General features: G+C 65.6%; 1 protein-coding gene across 4 annotated transcripts; it reads left to right on the forward strand.

Annotated features, from left to right (window-relative positions):
* Nucleotides 1–827: 827 nt before the first annotated feature.
* On the forward strand, nucleotides 828–19,292 carry SLC35E2B (solute carrier family 35 member E2B). Of its 4 annotated transcripts, XM_084873206.1 has the most exons (11): nucleotides 1,941–2,045; nucleotides 3,647–3,753; nucleotides 4,579–4,630; nucleotides 8,102–8,545; nucleotides 8,853–8,988; nucleotides 9,840–9,967; nucleotides 10,867–10,987; nucleotides 12,366–12,419; nucleotides 13,785–13,857; nucleotides 14,599–14,744; nucleotides 15,933–19,292. In XM_084873206.1, exons 4-11 carry the CDS (start codon nucleotides 8,233–8,235, stop codon nucleotides 16,165–16,167), a joined length of 1,206 nt encoding a protein of 401 aa, XP_084729332.1. In that variant the 5' UTR covers nucleotides 1,941–2,045; nucleotides 3,647–3,753; nucleotides 4,579–4,630; nucleotides 8,102–8,232; the 3' UTR covers nucleotides 16,168–19,292. The 4 variants fall into 4 exon arrangements, with proteins under 4 accessions (XP_084729330.1, XP_084729332.1, XP_084729331.1 ...); XM_084873204.1 differs by lacking the exons at nucleotides 1,941–2,045; nucleotides 4,579–4,630 and adding an exon at nucleotides 828–1,410; XM_084873205.1 differs by lacking the exon at nucleotides 4,579–4,630.
* The last annotated feature ends 124 nt before the right edge of the window (nucleotides 19,293–19,416 follow it).

The following is a 19,416-nucleotide window of genomic DNA, read 5'->3' on the forward strand; positions in this document are numbered from 1 at the left end:
CTGGGTTCAAAATAAGACCATAGGAGGCTGATGATTAATTAAAAAAAGCAGGCAAGGATTTATTGAAATATCTGGCCAGGACAGCTGCGAGAGTAGGCAGTTCCTTTTAAAGGTTCAAACCACAGGAATTTTCCTTTGTTCTAAATTCTCAATCCTAAAGACAACATTCTGAAGACTGGGGTCAGCCGGAAGAGTCATAGCTAGTCACATCCTGCTGGACATTGGAATGTGGCCCTATCCTGCAATAGCCTATAACATAGAAGCAGAGCTCAGAGGTTATCTACAGTTTCTATCTCTGAAGGTCACTGAGTCAGTGGGAATTAATCTCCTGTGGTCCTGGTCCCAGGCAAGGGAAAAATTGCCTTAGCCTCCAGGTCTCCACCTGAAAGCTGAGGTAAATAGCTTCCCCCTCCATGTTTAGAAGGGTTAAAATTCAAACATTGCCGCTATATTTCACCAGGACCCACCACGTGTCCCTCCGGTGTCCGCCCCCCGCCCGGTGTCCGCTCTGCCCGTTAAATCACCGGCGAGGTTGCCCTTCGGGGGAGCCCCCTGTGCACCCAGGCAGGTGGGGGACGAGTCGCGCCCGCCCGCCTGGCGTCCCCCTGGCGAGTCCCAGCCGCCAGCCGCCCCTCTCACTCCGGGGCCGTGATCGCGGGAAACGCGGGGGAACGTTCCCGCCGTTGGGACCGCGCTTCGCTCCTGCGCTCTCCGTGGGGCCCGGGCCGCGCGGACGGCGCCTCGCTCTCCCGGGCGGACCCCGCGGGGGCCGGGGGTGCGGGCCGGGCCGGGCCGTGACCTCCCTGGTGTCACTTCCGGCGCGTCACTTCCGGTCCGGAAGAGAGCCCGGGCCGCCACGGGTCCGCCGCCGCCTGCCTTCCCGGAAGGCCGCGCCCGGGCCCGTTCCGCCGGCCGGCTCCGGGCCTCCTCGGCGCCCGCAGAGGCTCCGCCCGCCCGCCCCGGGTCCGAGCCCCCAAGGCCCCGGGTCCGAGCCCCCAAGGCCCCGGGTCCGCGCCCCCAAGGCCCGGAGCCCTGACGGGAGACGCCGCGCAGCCGCGTGACAGGCCTCGCGGGCCCCGCCCCGCCGCCTCCGGGAGCCCGGGCCCCGCCTCCGGCCTCCGGCCCCGCGGCGGGTGGAGGGTACGGGCCCGGGGCTCCCGGTGCGCGACTGCGGCCCCCGCGGCCGAGGCCCGGCGCCAGTCATCGCGCCGCTCCGGCCGGTGGGCGGCGGCCCGGACCCGCGGCGGGCGGAGCCTCCTCCTCCGGCGCCGGGGCGGGGCGGCCTTCCCGGGGCGGGCTCGGCTGCTTTCCGGTGATGGCGCCGCCCGCGCCCTGGACGGCGCCCCGGCCCAGGAGCTCCGGGCCGCGCTGGGAGCCGGTCCGAACCCCGTCCTGCGGGGCGTGTCTCCGGTGCGTGTGAGGGACGCGGGCGCCGCGTGGCACGGCCGGCCACGCGGCTCCGGTGCGCGCCCTCGGGCCCCGTCCTCCCCCCGCGCCCCGCCGGCCTCCGCGCTCCTCCCGCCCCGGGGACCCCTCCCGGGGTGACCCCTCCCGCCCGGGTGACCCCTTCCCGCCCCGGGTGACCCCTCCCCGCCCGCCCGGACCCTCCATCCCGCCCCGCTCCGCTCCGTGTGCCCTCACCTCGCGGAGGAGCCGGCACCACCCGAAACCACGGCCGGCTCCGGGGTGCCGGGCTCCGGAGGCGGAGGGCGCCCCGCGGGGTCGGGGGGAGCCCAGGCCGGCGGCGGACACGGGCGGGGCCGGGCGGGGGGAATCGCGCTTTATTTTATTTTATTTTTTTATTTTTTTATTTTATTTTTATTTTTTTTTAAATATGGAACGCTTCACGAATTTGCGTGTCATCCTTGCGCAGGGGCCATGCTAATCTTCTCTGTATCGTTCCAATTTTAGTATATGTGCTGCCGAAGCGAGCACGGAATCGCGCTTTAACCCGGGGCCCGGAGGCGGGCACGGCCCGGGGGCAGGGGCAGGCGCCGCCTCCGCTCCGGGCCCCGGAGGGCACGATCGCCCACGAACCCGTGGCGGTGGGTTTTTTTTTGTTTGTTTGTTTTCCCCCAAAATTTTAGAAAATGAAAAATAATGGTTGACATCCTGCCGGGCGACCTTCTGCTGGGTTGGGCTTTGGGGTTCCCAGGTGACCCCAGTCCTCTGCCGGCGCAGGAGGCTCTGGCCCCCTGGCCGCTGCGCCAGGAAATAAAACCCTGTTTGGGGGCGGAGTTTGCTAAGGTTTGCGGTTTTTTAAATGGAAGCATCTTACTTTACCCAAAATACTTAAACCTGCGGGAACAGCAGAGAGCAGGGCCCAACGGTATCAGACGGCACCACGCGGGCCAATCAGAGGGAATGGAAAGGTTTTTACTTAAAATTTTTTTTTTTTTTATTGATTTTTTACAGAGAGGAAAGGACAGGGATACAGAGTGAGAAACATCCATCAGCTGCCTCCAGCACAGCTTCTACTGGGGATGTGTCACAACCAAGGTACATACCCTTGACCGGAATCGAACCCGGGACCCTTCAGTCTGAAGGCCCACGCTCTCCACTGAGCCACACCGGTCAGGGGTTCTTACGTTAAAGAAACCCGTTTTCAATCTAGACCTTGGAAAAGGGAGGGAAGTGGGGGAAAATCAGCATATCTCGCTCCCACCTCCCCACAGAGTTGGTGACGTGTGCCGGTTGGGAACCGGCTGTGCCTTTTCAATCGGAGCCGCGGGGACAGAGCGCCATGGCCTGCCTCCCTCCCCTGTGGCCGGTGTCCTCAGCCAGAACCGTGGGCGGCCTGTGCCAGCCTGCCAGGGTTTCCTCAAGTGCCTTCCTGGGTGGCGCCCAGGGTTCCGGCTGGGAAGCGGAGCTGTTTGGGATGCTCAGTGGGCCGGCGTGGGCCTGCATGGGGCAGTCTGTTTAGGACGCGTTCCCAGAGGCCCACTTCCTGCACCGCAGCGGGCAGAGTTTGCGGGCAGCCGTCCGGGTTCGAGCCCCCCTCCCTGCAGGCTCAGTGGAGGCTGGGCCCCGAGGCCACCTCATTGGGTGCAGCCCCTGAATGTCATGCAGACGGCACCGAAGGGTTCCGGGCAGTGTCCCGTTCCAGTGGCCCTCTTCCCTCCCCGTCCTGCCTGGGCGCCTCCGAGGGTGGGTCCAGGAGGAGGAAGGCGAAGAGCCGCCCACCCTGGCCTAGCACCGCCTCCTCACCACCGCTCCTCGCTGGGCAACGGCCTGTGTTCAGTCCCTGTCATTTGTGCTGTCGCCCGGGAGGGAGGGAATTCTGACCTTTGTCACTGGGACCTGGGTGGGGTGGCCAGCGCTCAGGTGCCCCAGGTCCAGCACACTCCACCAGGTTCCCAGGCAGGCTCAGTGAGTCAGGCTGGCTTTTTGTTTGTGTTTTAGTATATTTTATTGATTTCAGCTAGAAATATCCATGATGAGAGGGAATCATGGATTGGCTGCCTCCTGCACACCCCCTACTGGGGATCGAGCCCGCCACCCCAGCAAGTGTCCTTGACCGGGAATCGAACCCAGGACCCTTCAGTCCGCAGGCCGCTGCTCTGTTCGCTGAGCCGCCCTGGCCAGGGCGGCTGTCGAATCTTAAAGTCCCTTTTCCCTGTCAGCTAAGGTTGCTTCTGCCTTGCAGGGCGGGGACCGTTCCTTCCTGAGAGACGCCAGTCACGTGGGCTGAGGAAGAGCTGGCGGCAGGAGCCGGGAGGCAGCCGGGAGGCAGCCGGGAGGGCGGCAGCACCGGTAAGTAGGGCCCTGACCCCGCTCCTCCCTGCCTTCCGCGTGTCACCCAGCACAGCGCCCACCGGAGGGCGTCGCTGTGTCCCCGAGGCCTGTCTCATTCTGTTCGAGATTTAAATGCTCCAGGCTGATTGCCCATGATAACCCTGATGTCACTGATCACCCACCGTCCACTCAGCTCCGCGTGTGTGTGTGCGCGCGCGTGTGTGTGTGTGTGTGTGTGTGTTCCCGTGTGTTCCTTAGTTATTCCTCCTTCTTGCTGTCCAGTGTTGGGTTGTGTGAAAGCCCCGCCGTGCACACGCTCGCGCTCCCCGCACACAGCTGGGTTTGGCGGTGAGGGAGGAGGACCTGTGTCTCTCACTGGAGCTGCTGGTTTGTAAGGTCTGCAGACGTTTACCTCATGTCAACCTTGAATGTATGATTTTTAAACATTTATTGGTTAGAGAAGGGGGAGAGAAGCATCGATTTGTTGTCCCATTTATTTAAACAGTCATTGGCTGCTGCTTGTATGTGCCCTGACCAGGGATTGAACCTGCAGCCAAGGCTTAAAGGTTTGGCGCTCTAACCAACTGAGCTACCTGGCCAGCGCTACACACCCTTTCTTTCTTTTTAATGTTTTTATTGATGTCAGAGAGGAAGGGAGAGGGAGGGAGAAACATCAATGATGAGAGAGAATCACGGACCGGCTGCCTCCTGCACACCTCATATTGGGGGTCGAGCCCGTAACCCGGGAATCGAACCATGACCTCTTGGTTCCTGGGTTGATGCTCAACCACTGAACCACCTGGCCCAGCTAAACATCATTTCTTGTGCTTATTGGCCACTTAGAGATCCTCCTGTGGCACCGTGTTCGCCGCGTTTCCCGTGGCGCTGTCTGTGGGTGAGTCCTGTCACGCTGGGGCTGTGCTGTGTTCTGAGGAACGGAGTCTTCACGGGGCTGGTGGCCATTCCTTCAGGCCTCCCTGCCTGGGCGATGCCCCTGGGGCTGGCATGGAGGTGCCCCTGGCCTGCCCTGCGGGTCCACACGGGGCGTTCCACGGGGGCCTCCTGTGTCTCCCTGGGTGTCAGGATCCAACTTATTTATTTTCTGGGCCGGGTGACCGCTCTCCGAGCACCGGAGATTGTGGGACCCGCAGGCCGGGTACACGCTCGCACTGAGAAGGAGCCGGCACCTCTGGGTGCAGGACGAGCTCCAGCCGGTTGGGCCGCCCAGCCAGGGCCCCTGTGGTCTCTGTCTGCCTCTGCACAGCGTGTCCTGTGACCAGGAAGTCCAGTCCCAGTTCTCCTGGGCAGCCCTCCTCCCAGCTCCCCCGGAGGGAAGCGTCCTTATCTCTCTCTCCTGTGTACTCTGTGTCCACCTGGCAGGGCTGTACTTTGAGACTAAACATTCTTGTTATTTCTCAACTGGAGGCCCGGTGCACGAATCCGTGTGGTCTGGTCTCCTGATCAGAATGAGGGGCTGATCGGGGGGCTGATCGGGTCAGGGCGGTGGGCTGGCCAGCCCCGCCCCCTGGCTGAACTCCCAGTCTAGTCCGGAGTCTGTTCAGACAGTGTGCATGTTGGCCTGTTGTTATATAGGGTTTCCATCTGGCAGTTTCAGCATCTGTGGTGATACTTTTGTTAATCCTCACCCGAGGACATGTCTCCATTGATTTTTAGGGAGAGTGGGAGAGAGAAGGAGAGACAGAGAGAAACATTGAGGTCAGAGAGACACATCGATTGGTTGCCTCCTGCACGTGCCCTGACCAGGGGAGGAGCCTGCAGCTGAGGTACGTGCCCTTGACCGGAATCGAACCCGGGACCCTGAAGCTCAGACCTGGGCGTTCTGGCGGGGCATCGGGACCGCCCCCCCATGTCCCGCCGTTTCCTCCTGTGTCTCCGCGGGTTTCTGCCGTATTCACTCAGGACGAGTGATTCTGAGGCTCTTTCCCTGCGGTGCTCGTTGCGTTGCCGTGGCGCCCACTCCGGCCTCTGGCCCTGTGGGGACCCCACAGGGGCTGCAGGACCGCGTCCCCGGTCCCCTCCAGCTCTGGACTCCGGTCCCTCTCCGGCCTCTGGCCCTGCGGGGACCCCACAGGGGCTGCAGGACCGCGTCCCGGGTCCCCTCCGGCTCTGGACTCCGGTCCCTCTCCGGCCTCTGGCCCTGCGGGGACCCCACAGCGGCTGCGGGACCGCGTCCCGGGTCCCCTCCGGCTCTGGACTCCGGTCCCTCTCCGGCCTCTGGCCCTGTGGGGACCCCACAGGGGCTGCGGGACCGTGTCCCCGGTCCCCTCCGGCTCGGCTCGGCCACAGCAGACCCAGGTTTTTCTGGCGACGGCATCAGATCAGTCAGTGGGAGGCCTGTCTCCTGCTGGTGTCTCTGCTGGGACCGCCGGTGACCGCGGCCATGCTCTGAGGGCAGAGTGCCCCCCCCCCCCCCCATAACTGGGGACGTCCTGGAGATGGTCCGCCCAGAGCACCCAGGTTCGTCTCAGCGGCTGTTTCACCTCCAGACGCCCCGCCTCCGTCCCGGGCGTTTCTGTGGCCTCTGCCCTCCCCCCCCCTCCCCCCCTCCCCCCCCACCGTGGCCTGGCCCCCTCGGAGCGGAGGGGCCTGCGTCCTTGGCTCTGTCCCTCCCTGAGCTCCAGCGGTTCCTCCCCACTGGGCCCTCCGTGGGTGAGCTGGGATCTTTGATCTTCATCGGCAGAGGCCCTCAGGCCTCACCTGTGCCAGCCCTTGGCAGGTGGGGTCGGGGTGGGGGGCTGGGGGGCCTCTGCTGGGGCTTGGCAGCCGTTGTGGGGTGTGGCCCGAAGCCGCGCGCTCCCCGCCCCCCCTGCCCAGATCCCTGGGAGCCGGGTCTGCGCCTCCTGTGGGGAGTGCCAGGGCCTTTCTGCTGAGCTTACTCCGGTGTCTCCAGGGGCTGCACCCACAGACGGCCCTCCCTCCTCCCCCCGTCTGCTCCTGCCCTCCGCTGCGTGGGGTGGAGGGTGGCCAGGAGCCCGAGGCTGTTCAGTCGCCCACAGAAGGTTCTGGTCTCTTGTCGGGGGGCGGGTCACGGCGGGGCCACCTCTCTGATCTCGCCATCTCAGCGGGCGGCTCTGCGCTAAGTTCCTCCTGGTTTGGGCCCTGGAGGGTCCCCCCTCCGCGGGCTCCTCGCCTCGGCCCGCCGGCGGTTTACCCGAGGAAAACGCGGCGGCGGGAGGCTCTCTGGGCCGCTGAGGAGCGAGGACCCGAGTGGCGTCCACGCTCGGCTGAGAGACGTCGGAGCCTCGCGGTCCTCCAGGCGCCTGGACGAGGGCGGGAGCCGTGCAGACTCGGTGCTGTCCCCTCGCTGCCGGGAAGACCGGTCCCGGGGGCCAGAGGGGGCGGGCTGTTTGTGGGGCTCCAGTGTCACGGAGAGTGTCGGGGTGAGGCCGTCTGGGCTCGCTGGGCCTGGCTCTGCTCGCGGGCATGGAAAGGCGGGTCCGGTCCGGTCCGGTCCGGTGTGGTCCGGTGTGACTGGGCCCGTCATGTGCTGGGCCCCTCGGGAACCGACGGCTGCCGTACGTGGAGGAGGGGCATGCAGCCCGAGGCTGTGGGCCCTGGTCAGCGAGGCACCGGGTTGGGGGAGGCGCCCACAGTTTGGGGAGCAGGGCGGGTGCGGGTTGTGAGGCGCGGGCTGGTCAGACGTACCGAGACGTGCGGCCACCGCCCTCTGCCCGCCTCCCTGCCCGAGTTCCGGACACGGAGTGTAACTGCAGCTTGTTGTGTGAGGGAGGGAGGAAGGGCCTGTGCCCCCCCTCCCCCCCTCTGTGTACCCCCTCTCCCCCCCCCCCCCAGTGCTGTCCGGGCCTCCAAGTCAGGACTTGCCGGCCAGGCCTGGGCCCAGCTGGGCGGCCGCAGAGCAGTAGCCGGCGGGTCTCCAGGGCCAGGGGTCCCGGAGCCATGGGCAGGGAGACTCCGGATCCTGCCTGAGCAGCCGGGCTTGGAGCCGGGCTGGGCCTGGGCCTGAGCGGCCGGGCTCGGAGCCGGGCTGGGCCTGGGCCTGAGCAGCCGGGCTCGGAGCCGGGCTGGGCCTGGGCCTGAGCAGCCGGGCTCGGAGCCGGGCTGGGCCTGGGCCTGAGCAGCTGGGCTCGGAGCCGGGCTGGGCCTGGGCCTGAGCAGCCGGGCTCGGAGCCGGGTCTGGGCCTGGGCCTGGGTCTGAGCCTGAGTAGATGATCTCAGAACCGGGCTGGGCCTGGGCCTGAGCAGCTGGGTGCAGAGCCGGGCTGGGTCTGGGCCTGGACAGCTGGGCTTGGAGCTGGGCCAGGGCTTGGGCCTTGAGGCGGGCGGGCTGTTGGAGGTTGGGTTTGGGGGACACGGGATCTGGACATGAGCGCACCCCTGCTTGCAGGTTCGCCTGAGATGAAAGCTTGTGGGGGCGGACACGGCCGCAGGAGCCCCGAGCCCGCTGTCCAGACGAGGCGGCCGCGGACCCCAGGGCACGGCGTGGGTCCTTCCACCTAAGGACGCCGCGGGGACACCATGGCGGCGCCGGCCAAGCCCGCGGAGCCGGCCCCCTGCCCCCAGGAGCCGCCGCGGGGGAAGCCGGCCCTCGGCTGGGGCTCCCTGCTCGGCCCCCGGAGTGAGAGGATTCTCTTGGCCAAGAGCGCCAGCACCACCGAGGAGGGCGTGCTCACCGTCACCATCACCGAGACCACGGTCATCGAGGCCGACCTGGGCGTGTGGAGCTCGCGGGCGCTGCTCTACCTCACGCTCTGGTTCTTCCTCAGCTTCTGCACCCTCTTCCTCAACAAGTACATCCTCTCGCTGCTGGAGGGCGAGCCCAGCATGTTGGGTGAGGGCGGGCACGGCCGGGTGAGGGCGGGCACGGCCGGGTGAGGGCGGGCATGGAGCCGGGTGAGGGCGGGCACGGCCGGGTGAGGGCGGGCACGGCCGGGTGAGGGCGGGCATGGAGCCGGGTGAGGGCGGGCACGGCCGGGTGAGGGCGGGCACGGGGCCGGGTGAGGGTGGGCACGGGGCCGGGTGAGGGCGGGCACGGGGCTGGGTGAGGGCGGCACGGCCGGGTGAGGGTGGGCACAGGACTGGGTGAGGGCACAGGTGGATGGGCGGGGCCCCGGCTGCAACTCATCACCCCTCCCCAGGCGCCGTGCAGATGCTGTCCACCACGTGCATCGGCTGCCTGAAGATCTTCGTGCCCTGCTGCCTGCACCAGCACAAGGTCCGGCTCACCTACCCGCCCAACTTCCTCATGACCATGCTGTTTGTGGGCCTCATGAGGTGAGGCCGGCGTCCGGTGCGGGGTGTTATGTGAAATGCCTTCCCTCCCTCCCAGTGTGGCTCAGTGGGTAGAGCTTCAGCCTGTGAACCAAAGGGTCCGGTTTGGATTCCTGTCAAGGGCACCTGGTCAGGGCGTGGGCAGGAGGCAACCAATCGATGTGCTTCTCTCTGTTTTCCCTTCTCTTTTCTAGTCTCCCTGAAAATCAATGGGAAATATCCTCAGGTGAGGATTAAACGTAAAGATATTTAAAAAATAAAATAACTAAAATAAAAGCCTTTACCATCTGGCTGGTGTAGCTCAGCGGTTGAGATCAACCCAGGAACCAAGAGGCCTCCTCTCCGATCTGGTCAGGGCACAGGCCCAGGTTGCGGGCTCCAGCCCCTGTGGGGAGTGTGCAGGAGGCAGCCGATCAGTGGTGTTACTCTCTCATGGATGGTTCTATCTTCCTATCCCTCTCCCTTCCTCTCTCTCTCTCTCAAAAAAATTAATAACGACAGGTTTAACAGAACAAACAAAATAAAATAAAATGCCTTTCCCGTCACTGAGAGCGAGCGGCCAGCCGAGTGACGGCACCTTGTGGTCAGGTGAGTTCCGTGCAGACTCTCAGGCCTGCGTTTCGGGGCAGCACTGGCCCTGGCCGTGGGCCTCGGTGCCCAGCGGTCCTGCCTGGAGCGGCCGCACTGGGTCAGTCGTGGGTCAGGGTGAGGGGCCTCCTGCGGGGCCCGCGCTCCAGCCACCGCGGTCCCTGCAGGCGCGGCGCCTCCTGAGCCGGACCCAGCGGAGCGTGCGGGGCGGTGTGGCCGAGAGCCACCGGGACTCGCCCGTCCGACCGCCCTCCGCTTCTCCCCAGGTTCGCCACGGTGGTGCTGGGCCTGGTCAGCCTCAAGAACGTGGCGGTGTCGTTCGCCGAGACAGTGAAGAGCTCCGCCCCCGTCTTCACCGTGATCATGTCCCGCATGATCCTGGGGGAGTACACGGGTGAGCGCCCCGCCCGCCTGCTGCAGCGGCTCCGAGGACGGAGAGGAGGTCTGGGTGGAATTAGCAGAAGGCACGCGGCGTCCTGAAGGAGGGCAGCGCACAGCGTCCCGGGTCCCGGCCCTCGGCTTCACGCGCCGTCCTCAGCAGAGTCCCGGGCAGAGGGCACAGGGCCCGGGGATGAGGCCGCGGCCGGGGGTTCTCAGGCCGTGGGCTTGCTGGCCGGCAGCACTGCCTGGGGTATCTGAGCTGTGCTCCGGGCAGCGGGGCCCGGGGCCGAGGCCGTGGCCGTGATCTGAGGCTGCGCCGCCGCCTCTGCTGAGCAGGAAGGGCCCGGCCCTCGCCCACGCTGCCCTGACGGCAGCAGCGGAGCCTGAGGTCCCTGCTCGTGGGCGTGGTCCTCCCATACTGAGGACTATCTCTCCTTCACGCCGGGGTTCAGGCGCAGAAAGAAAAGGAATAAACCTCTGGGAGTCAGACATTGAGGCCCTCCCCCCCCGTTTCTCCTTTTAATAGAATCCCTGGAGCCCGTCTCCCTTCCTCTCCTGTTTGCCGGTGAGGATTGTGGAGCCTGGGGGTCACCCAGGGCCTGGCATTGAGGGGGCGGGCTCTTGCGCCTCGGCCTCCCTCCAGCACAGAGACCAGGCGCCGGCTCTGGATGAAGGCGGGGCCGGCTCTCCTGGGAAAGCAGGAAGCAGCATGGCTTCCAGAGGAGCGTCGGGGCCACACATGGTCACAGCCGGGCCCCCAGGTCACAGCCGGGGTCACAGCCGGGCTCCGGGGTCACAGCCAGGGTCACAGCCAGGGTCACAGTCATGGTCACATCCAGGCTCCGGGGTCACAGCTGGGGTCCAGCCGGGCTTCGGGGCCATAGCCAGGGTCACAGCCGGTCCTCCTCTCAGGCCTGCTGGTCAACCTCTCCCTGGTCCCTGTCATGGGAGGCCTGGCCCTGTGCACAGCCACTGAGATGAGCTTCAACATCCTGGGCTTCTCTGCCGCACTGTCCACCAACATCATGGACTGGTGAGTCCGGGGAGCGTGGGACGGAGCTGGGGACCCCGGGTGCCGGGGGCTGCTCACTCCTCACTGGTGACGGAGCATCAGTCAGAGCAGCTCAGTTCCTCCCACGGCCCAAAGCCTGGCCGGTGCGTCTGGTGCCGCCTCTTCCTCAGTGAGGTCCCTTTTCCTCCGAGAACGAGCTGGAGCGTGGTGGTTCAGGGCCTGGTGCTTCAGAACGTTCATGCCACGGCGGGCTGCCACGTGCCGGGTGCAGGGAGCCCGGTCCCCGAGGCCGCGCCGCGTCCGGCTGCCGTGTGGCCGCGTCTGGAGTCTCACCGCGTGAGTGCTGGTGAGGCCGCCCCGCAGTCAGCCCAGCAGCTCAGCACCAGCTCTTGTCCAGCTTGTCCTTTTGCTGAGAGAGGAGGAAACACCACCACAGGGGTCGGGGGTAGGGGTCAGGGTTGCTGTCACCACCAAAGTGCGGTTTGAGGTTTTGAAGAATCCTGCTAAGAAAGTGAACACCGTTAATTCCACCTCCAACCCTCGGAGGCGGGGCCCTGCCTCTGTGGCTCCCAGAAGCACTACTGACTGACCGACCGACCGACCGACCACCTCTTTCATCACACACCCCGCAGCCTCCGTTCTGCGGCCTCCACCCCCAGCCTTTTAAGTCACAGGAGGTGTCTTTTTCCAGGAACCTCCCTCCAATTACTTTTTTTTTCTTTAATGATATGTTTTTATTGATGTCAGAGAGGAAGAGAGAGGGAGAGAAATGAACATCACTGATGAGAATCACTGACCGGCTGCCTCCTGCATGCCCCACATGTGCCCTGACGGGGAATGGAACCATGGAACCGTGACCTCCTGGTTCCCAGGTCGACGCTCAGCCACTGAGCCCTGCTGGCCGTCCTCCTCACCTCCCCCCATTTCCTGAAGGGAGCAGAGCCCACGGCTGTGCCTGACTCCGGTCTGGGTTGTCAGTGTCTCCAGAGCCATTGTTCTGGTTCCAGGCCTGGCCGTGAGCGTTCCTGTCCGCACTGAGAGCGCCTGTCCTCGCCAGGTTTTCCCTGAATCAGAACACGCACTTCCTTCCCGGATGGACACGCCTGGCTTTCTCTTTGGCCGAGTGTGCGTGTGTGTGCGTGTGCACGTGCGTGCGTGCGTGCGGTGTGTGTGTGTGGTTTCCCATGTGACTGTCCCCTCCGGAGTTCGTGAGCCTGAGCTCCTGTTCCGTTCCTGGGTGCCGGCCCGCGGCGGTGCTGGTTTAGGGGGGCTCTTATTGGGGAGCTGAGCTGGGTGGCCGCAGGCCCATAGCTCCACTCGCCTGGGGAAGGCTGCAGGCGCTCGTCCATTTTGTTCCCCACATCCCGTGGACGGTAACCGCTTCCCCCCTTTGCTCCAGTTTGCAGAACGTTTTCTCAAAGAAGCTGCTCAGCGGGGACAAGTACCGGTTCTCGTAAGTGTCACCGCGTCCAGGCCGGCCGGTGCCAGATCTGCCGCTCCCCAGGTGCGGGGGGCTCTAAAGTGGCCGCGAGGGCCGGGAGGAGAGCCTGCTGCCCCTGGAGGCCGAACTGGCCACCTGTCCTCCCACGGCCTGGCGGTGACTCAGGGCACAGTCCTCCTGTCCCCCCGGCCCCTCCTGGCCCCCCGGCCCCTCCTGGCCCCCAGGCCCCTCCTGGCCCCCCAGACCCTCCTGTCCCCCGGACCCTCCTGCCCCCCCGGACCCTCCTGCCCCCCGGACCCTCCTGTCCCCCGGATCCTCCTGCCCCCCCGGACCCTCCTGTCCCCCGGACCCTCCTGTCCCCCGGACCCTCCTGTCTCCCGGGACCCTCCTGTCCCCCGGACCCTCCTGTCCCCCGGACCCTCCTGTTCTCCCGGGACCCTCCTGTCCCCCTGGAGCCTCCTGTCCCCCGGACCCTCCTGTTCTCCCGGGACCCTCCTGTCCCCCCGGACCCTCCTGTCCCCCCGGACCCTCCTGCCCCCCCGGACCCTCCTGTCCCCCAGGGCCTCCTGTCCCTCCGGACCCTCCTGTTCTCCCGGGACCCTCCTGTCCCCCTGGAGCCTCCTGTCCCCCGGACCCTCCTGCCCCCCCGGACCCTCCTGTCCCCCCGGACCCTCCTGTCCCCCGGACCCTCCTGCCCCCCCGGACCCCCCTGCCCCCCCGGACCCTCCTGTTCTCCCGAGACCCTACTGTCCCCCTGGAGCCTCCTGTCCCCCGGACCCTCCTGTTCTCCCGGGACCCTCCTGTCCCCCCGGACCCTCCTGTCCCCCGGACCCTCCTGCCCCCCCGGACCCCCCTGCCCCCCCGGACCCTCCTGTCCCCCGGACCCTCCTGTCTCCCGGGACCCTCCTGTCCCCCCGGACCCTCCTGTCCCCCGGATCCTCCTGTCCCCCGGACCCTCCTGTCCCCCGGACCCTCCTGTCCCCCAGACCCCCCTGCCCCCCCGGACCCTCCTGCCCCCCCGGACCCCCCTGCCCCCCCGGACCCTCCTGTCCCCCGGACCCTCCTGCCCCCCGGACCCCCCTGCCCCCCCGGACCCTCCTGTCCCCCGGACCCTCCTGTCCCCCGGACCCCCCTGCCCCCCCGGACCCTCCTGCCCCCCCGGATCCTCCTGTCCCCCGGACCCTCCTGTCCCCCGGACCCCCCTGCCCCCCCTAGGCCCTCCTGCCCCCCCGGACCCTCCTGTCCCCCGGGGCCTCCTGTCCCCCCGGCCCCTCCTGTTCTCCCGGGACCCTCCTGTCCCCCTGGAGCCTGTCGCCTGCTCAGCTCGGTGCTTCCTCGGCTCCCGTGGGCCCGGGCTCAGGCGTGCTGTGCCCGCAGGGCGGCCGAGCTGCAGTTCTACACGAGCGCCGCCGCCGTGGCCATGCTGGTGCCCGCCTGGGTCTTCTTCATGGTGAGTGTGCACCCTGGGCGCTGGCCCTGGTCTCAGCGCGTTGGGAGCAGGGGGGGGGCCCGCTCTGCTGAGGGCGCAGTGCCCGCCGTGGCCCCAGGAGGTGGACAGAGGTGGGGCCAGGCCTGGCGCTGGTCTCCGAGGCCCAGCTGCAGCGGTGGGGGTTTCCTGAGCTTCTCCTGTGACGGTTTTTAGATTGATTTAGTTTCATTTCTTTTTTTTTTTTTAATGTTTTAAAAATTGGTTTGAGAGAGAGAGGGAGAGGGGGAGAGAGAAGCAGCGATGTGAAAGGAACATGGATCGGCGGCCTCCTGCCTGCTCCACACTGGGGACGGCCGAAACCTGGGCGTGGTATTCACATGTAGTGGGTGGAAGCCCTCGGAGCCCAGGCCGGTGCCCTGGCAGCCGAGCCTCCCGCAGGGGGCTCTGCGTTTACACGTTCGAGGAGCAGCCAGACTCGGCAGCTGCACCCTTTGGCTGCGTTCCCACCAGCATGCCCGGCAGCCCCCCTCTGCCCGCCTCGCCAGCGTGTGCTCTGGCTCTCGTCGCCATCCCGGTGGGGAGGGGCCTCCCTGTGGCCGGGCTGCGGTCCCCCGCGACCGAGGGCTCTGTGGTCGCCGCCCAGAAGGCAGGGGTCACAGCCCCTCAGCCTCGGCTCGCCCGCCCCGTGGCTGGGCATCGGGGGCGAGGTCCTTTGGTGACGGGCACGGCCTGACGGGCGTGGCGCCGCTCTGCTCCGCACAGGACCTGCCGGTGCTCGGGCGGAGCGGGAGGAGCTTCAGCTACACGCAGGACGTGCTGCTGCTGCTGCTGCTGGACGGCGTGCTGTTCCACCTGCAGAGCGTCACGGCCTACGCCCTCATGGGCAGGATCTCCCCCGTGACCTTCAGGTAGGACGGCGGGAGGTGTGTGCAGCAGCCGGGGCTTGCGTTTTCACAGAAGCTCTGCAAGGGCCAGGGCTGGGGTGCCGGCCGAGTCCCGGGGCACGGAGGCCGGGCCGCTGCCTCTGGTGCCATTTGAAGCACATGCGTGAAGTATGTGAAGAGCTTTTGTTTTAAAAATATATTTTATTGATGTCAGAGAGGAAGGGAGGGGGGGAGAGAGAACATCAATGATGAGAGACAATCATGGATCATCTGCCTCCTGCACGTCCCCCATTGGGGATCCAGCCTGCAACCTGGGCATGTGCCCTGACCCGGAATCAAACCATGTCCTCTTGGTTCCTGGGTCAGTGCTAACCACTGGCCCCGCCCAGCTGGGCTGGAGGGTTTTTAGGGAGGTTGCCAGGGTGAGCCTGTGGTGCCTGGAGCAGCTGGTCAGCGGCTCACCTGCCCGCAGGACCCTGTCCCCGGCGGGTGCTGTGGGCCCTGGTGGCTGTGAACCGGAAATGCATGAGCTCAATGAAAACCTGAATTCCTGCTTTGACCTACTTCCACCCACTGCATGCGAATACCACGCGTGACACGGGCTCTGGGAACCTGGAGGGTTAAAGTCTGGCTAGCTGGTTTTCACTGTTACAACTGGACTAGAGGCCTGAGGCACAAAATTCGTGCACGGGTAGGGTCCCTAGGCCTGTCCGGCAATCAGGCCCATCAGGTTCCCCGCTCCTCTTTCCCACGGCTGCTGGTCCCCCGCCATGTTCCGTACGCCCCCTGGTGGTTAGCGCACATCATAGCGAGCAAACTCCCAAGGGGGTGATTTGCATATTAGCCTTTTATTACATAGAATGAGTTTCATGAAAGCACAATCTCAGTGACAAATAGAAAAGAATGAGCCAGAAACTCCAGCCGTGGTGGGCAGCTTGGTCACGTCACATGGCGTGCATCGGCTGCTCTCCTGTAGCGGCCGAGCTGTCACCTCGGGACTGTCCCAGCGTGAAGGCAACGGCGGGCTGATGGCACCGCCCCTGTCATGGCCTCGGTGTCCCTGGGCGTGTATGCTGCCACGCGGGGCAGCTGTCCTCTCCGCTGGTTGTAATCTGGCTCAGCGAGGACAGTCCGTGCTCAGCAGTCACCGGGCTGGAGCCACGTGCACACACACACACACACACACACACACACCACTCCTCTGTCTTGCAGCGTCGCCAGCACCGTGAAGCACGCCCTGTCCGTCTGGCTCAGCATTATCGTTTTTGGCAACAAAATCACCAGCTTGTCGGCCGTGGGCACCGTCCTGGTGATGGCGGGCGTGCTGCTCTACAACAAGGCCCGGCAGCACCAGCGGGAGGCCATGCAGAGCCTGGCCTCTGCCAGCTGGACGCCGGAGGACGGCACCGAGCCACTGGTACCCAAGGACCCCCGGCCGCACCACTGAGCGCCGGGGCCGAGGTGCACGACCCCCGTCAGCTGGGCAGGGAGGTGCGTGTGCGGCCGTTCCTGCCCTTTCAGGGCTGCAGTCTAAACCAGCGGAATATGGGGACCCCCGACGTGGGCTCCCCGGGGCTGACCAGAGCCAGCTGCCGCTGAGCCATCGCCATGGAATGTGAAAACTGCCCCAGCAGCCCCAGGCCAGACGCGGAGGGCTGGGACCCGCCGGCCTCTGCCTGGCCCTCACTGGGCACCCAGCTCTCCCTGCAGCAGGCCCGGCAATTCCTCTGTGGGCGACACCCCCACAGAGGGGACCACTGTGAGCGCCCCCTGCTGGTGCTGAAGGAGAGATCTCAGCCCACACCAGCCAGCAGAGGCCACCATGCCCGGGGCCTGGGCACAGAGGCCAGGGAAGTCCATGCCATGGGGCCTGGCAGGGAGTGGGGAGGGGACACGGCACAGAGAGGGGTCCCTGCTGCTCGGCCGGGAGCCGGGCCTGTGGGGCATCCCTCCGGGCGGGCGGGCGGGCGGGGAGGCGGGAAAGGTTGCGGTGTTGGCAGTGCGGTTCTGTGTGTGGAGCAGATGATAGTTTTGTGAAAAGGAAACACGGGCACCAACGCTCTGTGTGCCCAGAGGTGACCACGGACCACGCGTGTTTGTGTCTGAGTTGGGCTGCGACTCCCAACCTGTGGGTTTCTGATGGGGACGCTCCGCTGCAGGCAGTCTTTGGCTCCTCCGCGCCTTCGACCAGCGTGCTGAGCCTGGGCTGGGCAGAAGAGCCCTCCTGGTGAGAGGTCTGGCCCTGAATTCTAGGACTGAATTCCCTAGAAAAGGAACGGGAGGCCCTTGCTCCCCGCCCCGTCTCGCTCCTGCTGTTCAGGCCCCTGGTTCGCGGCGTTTCTAATGGGAAATGGAACAGAGCCTCCGGGAGGCCCGGCCTCTAGGAAACAGAGCAATAATCACGTCGCGTGAAGTCCTGCCGACTTGAAGACGCCTGCCCTAAGGTGAAGCCACCGCGGCCTTTACACCGCTCGGCCGTTCTGCGGGCTGACAGCGTCCGAGGACAGCTCTGCCTCACCGGACGCCTCTGCGACCTCCCAGGGCTCTGTCCCCCCTCCTCCTCTGCTCCCGGAAAACCAGCCAAGGAGGCCTCCCCGCCGGCGGCCGAGGGTCTGTGAGGACCAGCGTGAAAGCACTGCTTCCCGGCCCCTGCCCCCTCAGAGCCCAGCCAGGCGGGACGGGCACAGAGGAGGGCTCCCCGCAGACCCTGCCATCAGCAGACGTGGCCTCCCGCCCCAGGATCGGCAGGGACTGACGGGCCCCGCCCTCCACTCTCCGGTGGCTTTCCGCCCGTTTTTAATTTCTGGGTTTTGGACCACAAACAAAATGAAGATTTTCTTAAATTACTGGTAAATGAGGCAACTTCCTGCAAAGCTGCTTTGGAGACTCCTCTGGTCGGGGCCGTGGCCAGCGTGCCCTCCCTCGGGCTGGCATCCCTCCGGGCCCCCGGGCCTCCGGGCCCCCGGGCCTCCGGGCCTCGGGCCTCCAGGCCTCCGGGCCTCTGGGCCTCCGGGCCTCCGGGCCTCGGGCCTCCGGGCCTCGGGCCTCCCGGCCTCGGGCCTCCCGGCCTCGGGCCTCGGGCCTCCAGGCCTCCGGGCCTCCGGGCCTCGGGCCTCGGGCCTCCGGGCCTCGGGCCTCCGGGCCTCGGGCCTCCGGGCCTCCGGGCCTCGGGCCTCCGGGCCTCGGGCCTCGGGCCTCCGGGCCTCCCGGCCTCCGGGCCTCCGGGCCTCAGCCTCCGTTCCGGGCGCTGCCGGGGGTCAGCCGCAGCCGCGCTCGGCCTTTGGAGTGACTGCAGACGCGATGCTTTTCACGGACTGGGTCTCCTTTTTAGTGTCCTCGCTGCACGGTCTCATGTGTGCGCACCAGCGGTGACCTGGGAGTCGTGGCCCATCGGCCTCGCCCGTGTCCGGTTGTCTGTGCCTTTGTAAACCCTGGGACCGGGCCCGCCCGTCGCTGGCTCACGCCCAGCCACACCGAGACGCGTCCAGATCTCTGGCTTTCAAAGCGTCCACCACTGAACTGCATAGAAAGCCTCGTGTTTTTAACGTCCAACAGTCATCATTCCTGCACAGCAGCGTGAGCGTTGTCTGCCTTGGGGAGCTGAGAACATCCTTGCACAACCCGAAATGTGTCTCTAATTTGAGAAAGAAATAAACACGATGAACAGTAAACAGGAAAAAATGTGCTGCCCCAAGAACGCTCCCCCGAGGAGCTGTGCCGGGCCACGCACGCGGCGCTTCTCCCAAAGCCAGCGGCGTCTGCTTCCTGCAGACGGTCACGCAGCCCGGCCCGCGGTGGTGGGCCCAGAGCCGGCTCTTTACGTCTGTCCAGCTGATGTGCTTCCTCAGGCTTGGAAGTACCCTCCCAGATGGAATCCTCTTCTCTGCTTTTGCCTTTGACCAACGTTCTCTCCCAGAGCATGTCCGTGCGTGGGGACCCCTCCGCTCTCTTAGTCTGAGGCGTCTGTTTCCAGAACGGGTGAGGAGCCAAGAGCAGACGGGTCAGCTGCTCCCCTGGCAGCCAGCACAGAAAACCTTCATGCGGCTGGCTCCGATTCTGAGTGATGGCCCCAGGACCCAAGCCCAGATGTCCAAATTGGGTTACAGACTGTTCTAACTGGCAAAGTCTTATGTTTGTCTGGGTTTTGTCTCCCCCACCCCCCACCGTCTTCATCTGAGGAAAGCTGCCATTCGCAGCTCTGCTGTTTGGAGACCGTTCACTGCTGTCTGAGTTGAGTCTGGACCCATCCAGGGTGTGTGGGCTCCACGCTGGGAGGGCTGGTCAAGTTTTCCCACACTGGGAACGAGCATTAACTAAAATAACACCCACGTCAGGGCCAGTCCTCTGTTTTCTGCCAAATGAGCTGTGGAGTCCGGCCCAGGAGCCCACAGTGCTCTGTACGTCGCCTGTTTCAGTGTTCATGGTCCCAAACGGAAATGGTTGTAGTCGAATCGCTGTCCATCCACCTGTGGTAACATGTTCACTCTGTGGTGCCCCCTGTCCTTTGTCTTCATGGAGCCGCCCCCGCAGCCACACTCGTTCTGCAGAGTGAAATAAAGGCTCCGTCCTTGCCGTCTGCGTGGTTACTGCGAGTCCAGGCTGCCCATGGCCAAGGGTGGCATCTTGCTGCAGGCGCCAGTTTGCAGTGCGAGCAGAGTGAAAAAATGGCTTCCTGTCACCAAGAACTCAGGAAGCG

This window comes from Pipistrellus hanaki (assembly GCF_964339955.1).
Source record: "Pipistrellus hanaki genome assembly, chromosome: 2".
NCBI lineage: Eukaryota > Metazoa > Chordata > Mammalia > Chiroptera > Vespertilionidae > Pipistrellus > Pipistrellus hanaki.